This window comes from Apteryx rowi, unplaced genomic scaffold, assembly GCF_003343035.1.
Source record: "Apteryx rowi isolate R43461 unplaced genomic scaffold, aptRow1 scaffold_191, whole genome shotgun sequence".
NCBI lineage: Eukaryota > Metazoa > Chordata > Aves > Apterygiformes > Apterygidae > Apteryx > Apteryx rowi.
The window spans coordinates 364,269-379,067 of record NW_020448208.1 but is presented as its reverse complement, the minus strand read 5'-3'; the positions used below and the strand labels follow the sequence as shown (position 1 = coordinate 379,067).

Below are 14,799 nucleotides of genomic sequence, written 5' to 3'. Positions count from 1 at the left end.
GGCGGCGCCCCCGCGGGGACGGGTTGGGCGGTGCGGCGGCCGCGGGCTGCTCCGCTGCGAGGCGCGGCTCAGCTCCCCGCCGTGTAGCGCCCCGGGTGTCTTTGCCCCTCCCGTAGCGCTGCGTGTCAGCGCTGCTGCCGGGGGCCGAGCCGCGGCGGTGCTGAAGGGGCCCCCTGGAAGCAGCCCACCCTCTGCCTCGGCTCGRCGGTGCCCTGGGCAGGCTTATACCGCTGAGGAAAGCGGTGCCTGCCCTCCTGTCGGCTTCCCCCATGAATGGCCCTGTGTAGGGCTCTTCAGTTCTGTGAAAGAGGCTCCTTCTTGAGGAAGAAGAAAAGGAGGAACTCTAGGAAGAAGGTGGCCAGGAGAAGGAGGGAGGGGGGTTTCTTGCAGCGTGTGCAACGCTAGACGGATCTAAGGTGTCCGCTGCCTCAGTTGTGTTTGGCAGGCTGCTCGGCTGTACTTTGCAAGCCTGATTTGGCCCCAGGTTGCTACTTAAAGGGTCCTGGCAGCATGGTTAGATTGCCTATGAGATACGTAGGAGGCCCACATTTATATCCTAAGGTTTTTGGCCTGTTTGGTGCCTTTTGCTGGAAATTGTTTCAATCAAATGTGATTTACTTAAGCCTGGGAGAGAAACATGGGTAGAAAAACAACAGTTTAGTTTGTGCTTCCACCTCCTCTTTTTTTTTAAGCTGGTATAAGTTTGGGCTGTCAGCAAAAGAGATGTGCTCCCCAGTTGTGCTTTCCTTCTGTCCCCCAGTGCTGCACTGGTATTGATGCAGACATGCTGTGACCCAGGCTGAGGGAATGATCTGGTTGAAAACTAACTAAAAATAGCTTTTACCATACTGCTAGAACTCTCTGTGGTAGTTACTGGTTTCATTATCATGTCCTGGTGTATTGAGTTTACTCAAATTTGTGAATTTTGCTGAATTGAGGCTTTAAAAAAAAAACCTTTTTTATATGAGCAGTTAGTGGACAAGCATTAAACTTAATTTCGTAGTTCAGTACTGAATAGACATAAAATCTTAATGTATAATAACTAAGGGACATTGTTGATGCTCTTTTAGTGCTGACAGAAACAATATTGTGAATTGTATTTTTTATTATCTAGATATTTGTATTTGTTTTGTATGTCACTTTCTTTAAGTAAAACTGGACTGGGTTCATTCTATTTCCTGGTTGTTATGCCTTTGGATTGCCCCTGCCCCCACAATGCAATCCAAACTTAATTTTAAAATGGCTTATAACTTGTAAGTCTCTTCTAAACATTGCTCGTCCAAAACCTAATTAGCTTTACCTTTTAAAAGTGGTTACTGACGTGGATAAGATTTTTATCTACAAGGAAGTAGCTAATTTAAATAATTACAGCAGCAGGATGTATTAACTGTACCTTGCAGAAATGTTATGCAATGGAAGACTTCACTGACTTGAAAGAAAAATGAACTGAATCATTACATACTGGATTCAGCAATTCATACCCATATTAAATGAACAAAGTTATTATCTATCTGCCTAGAGTAACATACTGTTAGCTCATCTCTGAATCAACAGAGGRACATAAACTTATGCCAATTAAATTATGTTTCTTTAGAGTATTCAGAACATGACAGATAATGCCATAAAAGATGTTACTGAACAACCAACATCCATCCACCAGATGCCATATGTAACAAAGAATACTTCACTAATTTCAAAAAAGGCTTTGTAGACACTACTCACCAAGTTATACTACGTGTTCACAGATTTCTCATGTTATAGGTGATGCTTTTATGCAAATAAGTTGTGTTTAGTCATGCACTGTTTTGTTTACTAGTATAGATGTAGTCTTTGCCACTCTCTGACACTGTGGCCAGACTGTGCCAGTTGGCTTCACCTATACTATGAAACTCTCAGGCTTTAGAGTGGGGTGGCTGTACCCGAACTGTCTATAGATAACATAGATGGTATGTAGTCCTTGAATTGTTTAATTTACTTGAATACCTTAGTATTTCTACAGGGAATAATTTTTCAAGAAAGGCTGGTTTATGTTAAGTTCCATCACCATTCTGATGGAATTTCTCTTTTCATACTAACTTCAGTGAAAAATAAGGCTGAGGAAAATGCTGCCTTATCTATTAAGATTTGCTGGATTGATTCCCTTCATGCTAACACTGAACTTTCCTCTCTCTTTGCTTTAACTAGTCTGACTGTTCATGTCAGACTTTAGTGTACTATATAGAGAGGATTGACTGCTGTTTCAGACTGAGATCATGAAAGCACAGGAAGACTTTTTGATTCCTGTTAGAGATATATTAGTTTATGATTAATTTTTCTATAACACAGAATTCTTAGGACACAACGGCCTCTTATTATCAAATGTATCTAGAATTCTTATACAATCTTCTTTGAGAAAAATCTTTAAAATTTAACTTAGAATCTTTATAGGAAATATTTCACAACATTGAAACTATTATACACTATCGTGATAGTATTTGATATAATCATAGAGCTGGAGGACACCCCATTTCAATTCATAAATTAAAACAAAGGGCATGCTGAGTTGTTGTCTCTGTCTTCTTTCAGAAAATGTCAGCTTGCTGTTCAAGTTGTACTGCCTCACAGTGATGACCCTAGTTGCTGCAACATACACAGTAGCATTGCGGTACACACGGACAGTGGAAACAGAACTCTACTTTTCAACTACAGCTGTGTGCATCACTGAAGTTATCAAGTTATTCTTAAGTGTGGGCATCTTGGCGAAGTAAGTATGTGAATGCTAATTAGTATTTTGAAAATGAATCCCTACTTCTAGCCTCAGACTCTCAGATATCTGAGGTGCAGGTACATTTGCATACATAACTGGAGAATCATGCTGTGGAGGAGTCATTTTAGAGCAAGTCACAGAGCTTGTGAAACCTCCTCAACTGAAACTGCTATGTAAACAGCACAATATTCAGGTGTGTCCTTTCTGCATATTTTCTATGTTCACATGCCTTGGAATAGGTCCAGAATGTCAGCATGGATTATCAGTGGTGTCCTGGGTTTTTAGAATACTAGTGTACATGAAAGCTTGACTGAGGGCTATGGCCTGCAAAATTACATAAAATTGGAATGTTCCTACTAATAAATTTCCCCGAACAATATTACAGACAGATATTTTGCTGCCACCATTGACTTCTCGGGTTAAAGTTGAAAGACTGTAGTAACTCTTAAGAGTTTCTGTAATCCAGAATGCCACTAAGGACTAGAAGTTGTGTCCCCATATGAACACCTGAAGAAATATGGAGGCCATCAGTCAGCTGTCTTGCTTCTCGTTTTCCCTAAGTTACATCCTTCCATGGAAGCATCTTTATACTCTGGACATTTCCGAATCCCAATTCTTACTATTTTGCTGGAGTTTGTTCTTTTAGGGTCTCTACCTATCTCTTTGTGACTTTTGGTACATCAGAAGGCCTGGCTGTTTTGTGATAGAGGATCATGAACTCACATGGCGCCAGATCTTTTCTTCTTAACATCAAAGTGGTATTTTACTTGCTTTAGAAAGCTGTGGCAAACAGCTTTTTTTTAAAAAAAAAAACCTTTGTTGAATATAATGCATTAGAAAAGGCAAATGTGACTGGTGCCAGTTTTGGAAGAGCGGTTTTGTATTTTTTTTATGCATCCTAGGCTCCTCACTCTGTCTACACAGAATATTATCAGATGTGTCTCTGCTGATGAATGGTTGCACTGTGGTTCTCACAATGTTGTGGCCAATGTGGATCCAGTGATCCTGATCCAGCCTGCTTTCTGGAGACTTCAGCAGCCAAGGTCTCTGAATAGCGAAGGACCTGTGGGTGGGATTTGGTAGCCATACCTTCATGTGTAATTTCCCAAATCTGTTCTTGTGTACATGGGACCCAGACTGTCTACAGTATCCCCAAGAGGCCTAGTTGCAGCAGGGTAAGTAACCTGTCTTTTGTTAAGGGTCAAAAATATTTTGTTTCGTTAAAAGTATGAATTGTCTTTTTGACTGAAATAATTTAAAAGGCAATTACTTTTAACATAGGAGCCTGCTATACTTGTTAGAACAGCCCTGCACAGGCAAAATTCCATGTAGCTCTCCATCCTCCCTTTAATAGTAGCCAGTAGTGGATGCTTGGGAAAGGAGTATAAGCAATAGGGCAAGCACAAAATGACTTTTCCTTAGCTGGTGGCAGTCAGATGCTTATGGATTTCTCAGCCTGAAGGCTGTGTAGGTGCACACTGTGGCTGTAGCCCCTAATGATCCTATCCACTGAGAGACTGTCCAATTTCTTTTTGAACTGTTAGTCCCTATAACACTGGTGAAACGAGTTCTGCAGTATAATTATACAGTATATGAAAAGTACTTTTATATAAAGCAATTTACTTAATAATTTCACTGGATGCTCTCTTCTGTTAAAAGACATAATGAATAGTTTTTGCCTCTTCATATTTATCATTTTTATTTTTGTATTTCTACAGATCTGTATTGTATTTTCATCGTTCACCTCTCTTCCCAGCTAAGGAGTCCTAGTCTAATTTCTCTGTGATCATTCTTGTATCCTTCTCATCAGGCTTTCCAGTATTGTTACATCCCTTTTGAAATAGGATCTAGAGTTGCATGCAGCATTCAGGATGGGAACATACTGTGACATTATGCAGAGGAGTAAAGATGCTTTCTATCTTGGTCTCAGTTCCTTTCTTAAGAATTCATAACACTCTGTTCATTTCTCTGAATACAGCTGGGCCTTGAGCTGACACTTTTGAAGTATTCACATCTTTTTCCCATGGGTCAATAACTAGTTTAGAGCTGATAGCAACCCCAAAATAGAGCAATCTCCTGTGATTATTTCTTGTGTATTGACACTGGGTTTCATTTGCCGTTTTAGAGTCCAATCACTTAAAACAGGATTAATCTGACTAGCCTATCTTTTTGAAGGTTATATATATATCTATTTTGATCTGGTCATCTAGTCTTTTTTTCTATAGTTGAGAGAGAGAGAGAGAGAGAGAGAGATGGTCACCACCAGACAGCTATTCATCAGGTCTTTCTCACCTCTTTTGGTAGGATGTCTCACTTGCTGGTGGGTCTGAATTCCTTCTTTTACTGCCTAGATGACTAGAAAGCTGTTTCTCAGATGGCAAAAGATCAGGTGAATTCTACTTGATGTAGCAAGAGACCCTTTGCAATTATTCAAAATTTCCTTTTTCATATCGTGTATAATTTAGTATAAACAGCAAAATTTGCCAGTTTGCTAGTAATCTCCCATTTTAGGTCAGTTATGAATATTTTAACAGTGTAAGTTCCAGCATAGTTTCTTGCAGTGTCTGACAGCTTCCTTTTAAATTTCTAACCGTTTACTTTGTCTCGTGTGAGAGGAGGTACCTTGGTAGTTTAATAACCAATTAAAAGATAGAAGACAATCTGTTCGTTCAGTACTGTTGGATACATTTAGGTACCTTTTTATTGCTGAAACAGCCAGTATTATTACGGCAATATACAGGATACTGAAGTAGTTTGATTCTCAAATTGTTCTGGTTACAGAATTTTTCTTAGGCATTCTTACACGACGCCTTTGCTGTGTTTACTTTTTGGGTTTCTCCTGTAGAGCATATTGAATGAATGAATGAACGTCAAAAGATTGTCCTTCAAATGGGAAGGTTACGATAGTTTTAAGCTGTGTAATTATTTATTCAACTGGATGTTAAGGGAAAAGACTCAACTTCTCATATTTATTTAAAGTTTAGTTGACCATTTAGTAATCATGCTTTTTTAGTTCTTAGATGATGCATTATTTCTTAGCAATGGATCAAGAAAAGCAGAGCTGATTTGCAAACTCTAGTTTTAACTTCAGCTTTTTAAACAAATGTATATTTAAGTTACAGAACTGATTGCTATCGGTATCTCTTACATATTCAGACCTATGAAGAAAACTGAATCAATTTTCCAAGTCAAATATAAAGAAACATCAAGAAAGTTCAATTCAAGCCAAATCATTTTTACTTCCTCATTTTGGTTTTGCAGCGTACATCTTTGGGCACCTTATTTTGTATTATAAGCCATATGCCGAGAAGATTTTTTTTAATTCTTTTTTGTATAGATTTAAACTGATCTAAACATGATCTTTGTACTGAATTCAACTTACAGTTAGAAATTCTTGGTAAGTACATGCTCCAGAAAGCAAACCCACTGCAAAGATGAGCTATTAGGTAGTTCATCTTCTTGTTCCCCCAAACTGAAGTGAAAATGGTGCTTACTGAGCACTAGCTATTCTTCATTGATGAAATTCCATGACAGAAGTCAAAAGTAGACATAAACAGCTATTACTGCTGTGGTTTGAGTTTGAATGTGTGATCAGTTAATTCACTGAGCATGGTTTGGAAAAGAAGTAGGTATAGTTTAAATATTATTTTCTTGTTCAACAGACATTTGAAATAGATGGTACTTGGGTTCTCAAGCTGTACTTGGGTTATTATCAGGGATTCTAGGTTTTCTTCTAGATCTTCATCTCCCAGTGCCAAGTAAGATGAGAAATTAATTGAGGAATAAATAAACTGATACTTTTTTCTATAATGTAGGTGACTCATAACATTTTATGCACTTCCATATCTAGTGCAATCAACAGTGGTCATCTGTAGCATGAACTCTTCCTCCTCCTTGTATTGCACTACTTCTTTGCAGATTTTTGTATCTGGGACTGTCCCCTGTAAACCAGACATGTCTTGCAGAAAACAGATAAATGATATGCTCAGTGTGCGGCAAATCTGGCCCCATGCAAAATTTCCCCTTAAGTTAGGAAAGGGCTTTGCATGTGGTTTTGCTTGTACAGTGGGAAGTGCAGGAAACTGTACTCTCCTCTGGTAAATGTGCTGCAACTGACATTGGTTTTTGTGGCTGCTCTCTGCAGCTGCCTGTATCCAGTAAAGACTGCTCCAGCCTAGCTCTCACTAAAAAAGGAGGATAAAAGGAGATGTATCCTGGGTGTCAGACATGGAATAAAGCAAGAGAGGACAGAAAGTTGGATGGAAGGATCAGATGACGACAGAGCCCATAAATCTTTGGAGGGGCAAAGTTTAAGAATCTGTAGCATGGAGTCAGGAGGAATCAGGAATAGAAAATATGCAGGAACTAGGTAGTTTGCAAAGGAGCCTTGAAGCCTGGGGCATTGAAAGATTGCTAATTTTGCATATTAGGAGTTTGGGGCAGGTAGATAAATGTGTATTTGTAGGAAGAAAGAAGGTAGCACGAGTGAAGTGTGTGGAACTGGGCTCCCAGGGCTCTGAGGAGGATGTGAGCCATGTGTTTATATACATGGGTGGGGGAAGCATAATGAGTGTTCAATTTAAGAGTGGTAGAGGAATGCAGTTGAGAGGCCTGTAGTGTCATTGGGAGGAGACAGAAGTGATTTTGGATGTTGGTGTTCTTTGTCAATGGCCAAGCAAGAGAAAAATGGAAAGGGGGAATATGGGTATAAGGGAGTGCTGGGAGAGCTGGGAAGGGAATTTGAGGACTCTGGTAGCAGGGACAAGGAAACAAGAGATGTTGGGTTGGTGTATGAATAGTAAGGGAGGACTAGTGATGCAGAGGTCAGATTTTAATAAGCTGAGGAATAAGCTGCAGAAGAGGGCAAGGAGCAAGAACTGACATATTCTTCCCCATTGCCTGCTCTCTCTCACACACACTGTACAGGCATACCTTGTTTTATTGCACTTTGCAGATACTGCGTTTTTTACAAATTGAAGGTTTGTAGCAACCTGTGTCAAGCAAGTTTATCAGTGCCATTTTTCCAACAGCATGTGCTTACTTCGTGGCTCTGTGTCACATTTTGGTAATTCTTGCAATATTTCAAACTTTTTCATTATTATTATATCTGTTATGGTGATCTGTGATCAGTGAGCTTTGATGTTACTACTGTAATTGTGTTGGGGCGCCACAAACCGCACCTGTATAAGACAGCGAACTTAATCGATAAACGTTGTGTTCTGACTGCTCCACCAACCGGCCATTCCCCCGTCTCTCTCCCTCTCCTCGGGCCTCCCTATTCCCTGGGACACAACAATATTGAAATTAGGGCAGTTAATAASCCTACAATGGCCTCTAAGTGTTCAAGTGAAAGGAAGAGTCGCACATCTCTCACTTTAAATCAAAAGCTAGAAACAATGAAGCTTAGTGAGGAAGGCATGTCGAAAGCTGAATAGGCTGAAAGCTCGGCCTCTTGCGCCAAGCAGTTAGCCAAGCTGTGAAGGCAAAGGAAAAGGTCTTGAAGGAAACTAAAAGTGCTACTCCAGGGAACACACGAATGATAAGAAAGCAAAACAGCCTTATTGCTGATATGGAGAAAGGTTTAGTGGTCCGGCTAGAAGATCAAACCAGCCACAACATTCCCTTAAGCCAAAGCCTAATGCAGAGCAAGGCCCGCACTCTCTTCAGTTCTGTGAAGGCTGAGAGAGGTGAGGAAGCTGCAGAAGAGAAGTTTGAAGCTAGCAGAGGTTGGTTCATGATGTTTAAGGAAAAAAGCAGTCTCCACAACATATAAGTGCAAGGTGGAGCAGCAAGGGCTGATGCAGAAGCTGCAGCAAGTTATCCAGAAGATCTAGCTAGGAGAATTAATGGAGGTGGCTACATTAAACAACAGATTTTCAATGTAGACGAAACAGCCCTATATTGGAAGGAGATGCCATCTAGAACTTTCCTAGCTAGAGAGGAGAAGTCAATGCCCGGCTTCAAAGCTTCAAAGGACAGCCTGACTCTCTTGTTTGGGGCTAATGCAGCTGGTGACCTTAAGTTGAAGCCAATGCTCATTTACCATTCCGAAAATCCTAGGACCCTTAGGCAGAGTAGATTTAGCATAATTCTTGTGCTCTATAAATGGAACAACAAAGCCTGGATGATAGCATCTCTGTTTACAGCATGGTTTACTGAATATTTTAAGCCCACTTTTGAGACCTACTGCTCAGAAAGAAAGATTCCTTTCAAAATATTACTGCTCATTGACAAGGCACCTGGTCACCCAAGAGCTCTGATGGAGAGGTGTGCAACGAGATTAATGTTGTTTTCATGCCTGCTAACACAACATCCATTCTGCAGCCCATGGATCAAGGATTAATTTCAAATTTAAAGTCTTATTATTTAAGAAATACCTTTTATAAGGCTATAGCTGCCATAGATAGTGATTCCTCTGATGGATCTGGGCAAAGTAAATTGAAAACTTTCTAGAAAGGATTCACCATTCTAGATGCCATTAAGAWCATTTGTGATTCATGGGAGAAAGTCAAAATATCAACATTAACAGGAGTTTGGAAGAAGTTGATTCCAACTCTCATGGATGACTTTGAGGTGTTCAAAACTTCAGTAGAGGAAGTAACTGCAGATGTGGTGAAAATAGCAAGAGAAGTTGAATTAGATGTGACTGAATTGCTGTAATCTCATGATAAAACTTTAACGGATGAGGAGTGGCTTCTTATGGATGAGCAAAGAAAGTGGTTTCTTGAGATGGAATCTACTCCTGGTGAAGATGCTGTGAACATTGTTGAAATGACAACAAAGGATTTAAAATATTACATAAAGTTAGTTGTTAAAACAACAGCAGGGTTTGAGAGGACTGACTCCAATTTTGAAAGAAGTTCTATTGTGGGTAAAATGCTATCAAACAGCATTGCATGCTACAGAGAAATCCTTTGTGAAAGGAAGAGTCAGTCGATGTGGCAAACTTCATTGCTGTCTTATTTTAAGAAATTTCCACAGCCACCCCAGCTTTCAGCAACCACCACCCAGATCAGTCAGCAGCCATCAGCATTGAGGCAAGACCCTCCATCAGCAAAAAGATTATGACTTGCTGAAGGCTCAGATGATGGTTAGCATTTTTTAGCAATAAATTATTTTTTTAATTAAGGTATGTACATTGGTTTTTTTAGACATAATGCTGTTGCACACTTAATAGACTACAGTATAGTGTAAACTTAACTTTTATATGCACTGGGAAACCAAAAAATTCGTATGACTTGCTTTATTGTGATACTCGCCTTATTGCGGTGGTCTGGAACCGAACCCGCAATATCTCTGAGGTGTGCCTGTAATTGCATGGCGGAGACATGCAAAGATGCAAGGGGACAGGTGGCTGCCACATGCACTGCCCAACCTCTTTGTACGTGTCTGCTGCGGGCTCAGCTTCCTGGGGCTGGCTTAAAGGTGGGAAGTGTTTCAGACTCAGTAGAGTGCAAGGGTATAGTCTTTATTTATTTATTTATTTTTCTCCTGTACTGCAAGGGCCATGGCAGCACCACAGGCAGGAATTTCACTTGTAGTTTAAAAAAAAGCAGGCAACCTTCAATCCCACTCCCTGTATACTTAGCTACTTATTCCACTGTTTGCAGTGTTTATGGTTGTTGAATTTGTTACACAGTAACGCATCTTAGCTCCCAATTCCAGAATGTCTTTTTCCCCTTCAGTGGATTATACTTGTTGAGAACCTCACTGTTTTTTCCAGTTAATTTTTCCTTTAACGAGCAGAAAGTATAACTGATTATTAAGAACAAATTTTCAGCCTTCCCAAAGGATTCACTGACTTGATTTCTGTTTTCAAATACCAGGGAAAGAGGGCCTCCAGTTATATTAATATTTTATTTTGCAGAGAAACTGGAAGTCTGGCAAGGTTAATAACATCTTTAAAAGAAAATGTATTAGGAAGTCCTAAGGAATTACTAAAATTAAGTGTTCCATCTTTGGTGTATGCGCTCCAAAACAATATGGCTTTTGTGGCTCTTAGCAACTTGGATGCAGCAGTCTACCAGGTAATTGGTCTTTTTTTACGTAACTGATCTGTAAATATGTTTCTCTTTACTGTTTCATGAGGCATGCATATTAGGTATCTGTCTGCCTAACACACAGTACTCTCTTCAGCCTTAGTGTAAAAGCCAAATGGTGCTTTGTTATATGCAGAGCATGTTGCTCTGGTTTTCTGAGCTCACCCACTCRCTGCTAGAGATTTAAAATTCACATTGTTATAATTGAAAATGGCAAAGATAAAGAAGGATCTATAGGAAATCAATGAATATAAAATTTTATTTGTCATTCTGTAGTTGAATTCACTATTTTATTTTCTCACATTGGAGGAGTTCATAAAACCAAATACTGTATGCTATATTCCCTTTTTCTTTAGGTGACATACCAGTTGAAGATCCCTTGTACAGCTTTATGTACAGTCTTAATGCTAAGCCGTTCCCTTAGTAAATTGCAGTGGTTCTCTGTCTTTATGCTGTGTGGTGGTGTAACACTTGTGCAGTGGAAGCCTGCTCAGGCTACAAAAGTACAGGTAAGAGTTTACCTTTCACCATTTCATGACAAAGAATAAGCTGCCTCAAGCCTTGTATTCACTTCACAGTAGCTGGGGAATAAGGTAATGTCTCTCTCATTGCACACAGCAGTATCCATTTCCTATTTCCAGCCACTTCATTTACAACAGAAACATTAGCTTGATCGTTTACTTTCAAATTTATTGTACACCAATTCAGACAGGCTTGCGGTATTGCTCTAGTCTCATTTGAAAGGCAACTGATTGCTACAATTAGTATAAATTACCGCAGTCGTTGTAATCAGTCTAATGGCAATGCAATATCATAGGAATATCTGAGTAATATATTACTTCCAGCAGTTGGCCTTGGTAGCATTGTAATTGTTGGAGCAGAAAACTTGGAATCGAAGCACTTGCGGAATTAGAAATTAAGCTCCAGTGACTTTGTGGGCATGGACATGTCATTTAAGCACACCCTTTTAGGGACATTGACCTATTCCCATTCTAGGAAAAAAAACCAAGTGTCTTCTGTTTCTTAGGTTTTAGTTGCTGGTCATCACCATTAATAGGAAAGGAAGGTCATGCAGCTGGAAAGACTGGCCACAGCTAAGCAGACAGTGCCTCTGAGCACAGCAAAGACTGGTAAAAAGTACATGTGGAAAATGAACCACCACACTTAACAGTCATGACTCTACTGAGCTAGTCTGCAGGGCAGCTGTAGCTAACCAAATGCATTTTATACTGTATGAAAGGATAGTAATTTCGATGTATTTAAAGTAGCTCTGGAATTGATTTTTGTAAATTACTGAAGTGTTGCATCTTTTTAAATTAACGGTTGATGTTGCAGGTGGAGCAGAATCCATGGCTAGGGTTTGGAGCAATTGCTGTTGCTGTATTATGTTCAGGATTTGCAGGTAAAGTATTATTTCAGTATGCAGCTCATATCAAGAGGACTGGGTCATTCACAACGTGTAAAATATAAAATTTTACAATAGTTAACTATCTTTATTGATTAGCAAGATAAATAAGGACTTCATCCCCTTTGCCCATAATTACCTTCTACTTGAGGTAACTATAAACCAGACTTTTGACCTACTTACGAAACAAATGACTAGGAGCATGTACTGTTGGTTTTACATGATGCAACTCAGAAGGCTGGTTTGCAAGTGGAAGAATCTTTCAAATCCTTAGAGTAAGACTAAGGGGAACCTCTGTAATGACTTGCCCAGTACAGCTTATTATTAGTGTATATTCATTTTATGAAGTTGGCTTCACAGTGAATAGTTCTCTCATGGTGATGATCGCACGAAAAACTTGCATTTTTTAGGAGGGGAACTAAACTCACTTTTTTTTTTTTCTTTTTTTTTGGTCCTTGATCAGCCTCCAAAATACACGTTGCCAGAGTCTTGTAGGTGGTAAATCTAACTGAGATATGGGGGGCCGTAAGTAAGGTAGGGAGGAAGATGAGTAGTAAGAAGCCTAGATGCACTGCATAAAGCATTTCTTTGCAAACAGCATTTCCCCTTAGAGTAGTTTTTCTCTCTCTTGCTTCTGCAGAAGGAGACAAGAAYTTGAGGACAAGTGAGCTGGTGCTCAAAAATAAGGAAATGCAATTACTACTTAATTTGAAATTTGACTTACAGAATTCTGGGACATTTTTTTCTGGCTGTAAACTAGACTTTCTCCCCCCCCCGCAAGAAAACAAGGTATTATCACCCACCTCTAGCACCATACAATTCTGCAAGAGTCATCTTGTGCTGTGCATACAYGCTCCTTGTTACTCATGGAAAACACTGGTTAGCAGGGAGAGAAGGGAGGAAGGATTGGTTTTTCTTTGGCTTTTTTTTTTACCTGAAATGGCCACTTTGAAGTAAAAACAGTAAAAAAGACCATGTAGAGCTCTCACAACTTTTCCTGGAAGGAACAAAATTTACTAATTCTCTCAGATGTTCCTAAGCCATGAGACAAAATACAGCATTCACAGTGAAGCCTGCTGAGTCTCCTAAAGCTCTCTAGATTTCTCTGATAATGTAGGTGGATAGCTGTGCCTGTAAAGGTCAGCAAATTCAGACCTTTTAAAGGAATGATGAGGGCTGCTCTAGAAGTATGAGACACATACAGCTTTCTTCTCCAGCAAAAGGATTACAGCTTGGGTTTTTCCTGTCAGCTGTAGCTTTGAGGCAGCTAGGAAGACAGAGTCTCATCCACAGAGCTCCTTGTGCCCTTGGAGCTTTACATGTTGAAAACATAAGTCCTATTCAGCTCATTTCCTCCTCCTCCTCCTCCTTCCCCACCCACAATATGAAGAAGTTATTTTGGCATCAAAACTTCAGTTTCTGGACTGACCATGTTAAGCGTTTTATATAATTCCAACTAAGTCCAAAAAGTTATGTGTTTTTGTTCCTCAGAGATGGAAAATAATCTTCCTTCAAACTGCTGATCCTCTGATGATTTCCAAGTATCTGAGGGCCCAGCAATGAAGTGTTTTGGACAAATACAGAATGACAGATCCCTTGTGACTTGAAACAGTACTGAAGAATAATTTCTCTTAATCATCATCCACCTTTTCCTACATCTTGCCTAATATAGTGATTTTTATGTACTTACTCTTAGAAATCTGAAAACATCATTTCATTGGCTTAGTTATTGTTTTCATACTTTATACAATTTACAAGTATGGTTCATGCTCAAGCTGAATTCCTGGTAAAATGAATGAATCTGGTTGTGTTCTATAAGTCCTCCCAGTAGGCAGAAAACCCAAGACAGACCCCTGTGGATTTTTAAAGTGCTACAGTTATTAACAAGACTARGGGTTTTTTGATACTGTTTAGACTTTCAAAAATGTGTTCATATGAGATAATATCCTATTTCTTTGTTTAGCTTTTTGTGTTTAAAGATCTGAACTATGAATCTGTTCTCTAGCTACTTTATTCACTAAATGTCTTTAATACATATTGTATTAAATTATGAACTGTGTTTTTAATGAGTTTCACAGAATCGCTGAGGTTGGAAGGGACCTCTGGAGATCATCTAGTCCAACCCCCCTGCTCAGCAGGGTCACCTAGAGCACATTGCACAGGATTGCATCCAGGCGCGTTTTGAATATCTCCAGAGAAGGAGACTCCACCACCTCTCTGGGCAACCTGTTCCAGTGCTCTGTCACCCTCACAGTGAAAAAGTTTTTCCTCATGTTAAGATGGAAGTGTCTGTGTTTCAGTTTGTGCCCATTGCCTCGCGTCCTGTCGCTCGGCACCACTGAAAAGAGCCTGGTCCCATCCTCTCGACACCCTCCCTTCACATACTTGTACACATTGATAAGATCTCCTCTCAGCCTTCTCTTCTCCAAGCTAAACAGGCCAAGCTCTCTCAGCCTTTCCTCATAAGAGAGATGCTCCAGTCACCTCATCATCTTTGTGGCCCTTTGCTGGACTTGCTCCAGTAGTGCCACATCCCTCTTGTACTGGGGAGCCCAGAACTGGACACAATACTCCAGATGTGGCCTCACCAGGGCTGAGTAGAGGGGGAG

The 14,799-nt window shown here is 39.9% G+C and overlaps 1 protein-coding gene across 3 annotated transcripts in view; it reads left to right on the top strand.

Moving 5' to 3' along the window:
* Positions 1-14,799, top strand: part of SLC35A1 (solute carrier family 35 member A1) — a 20,975-nt gene that overhangs the window by 506 nt on the left and 5,670 nt on the right. The window contains exons 2-7 of one of the 3 annotated variants that reach the window (XM_026062669.1): positions 2,566-2,743; positions 3,649-3,789; positions 3,883-3,921; positions 10,614-10,773; positions 11,142-11,294; positions 12,121-12,187. In XM_026062669.1, the coding sequence (XP_025918454.1) occupies positions 2,566-2,743; positions 3,649-3,789; positions 3,883-3,921; positions 10,614-10,773; positions 11,142-11,294; positions 12,121-12,187 (738 nt within the window). The remainder of the gene's footprint in view (positions 1-2,565; positions 2,744-3,648; positions 3,790-3,882; positions 3,922-10,613; positions 10,774-11,141; positions 11,295-12,120; positions 12,188-14,799) is intronic. The other 2 variants (XM_026062670.1, XM_026062671.1) reach the window with 2 other exon arrangements.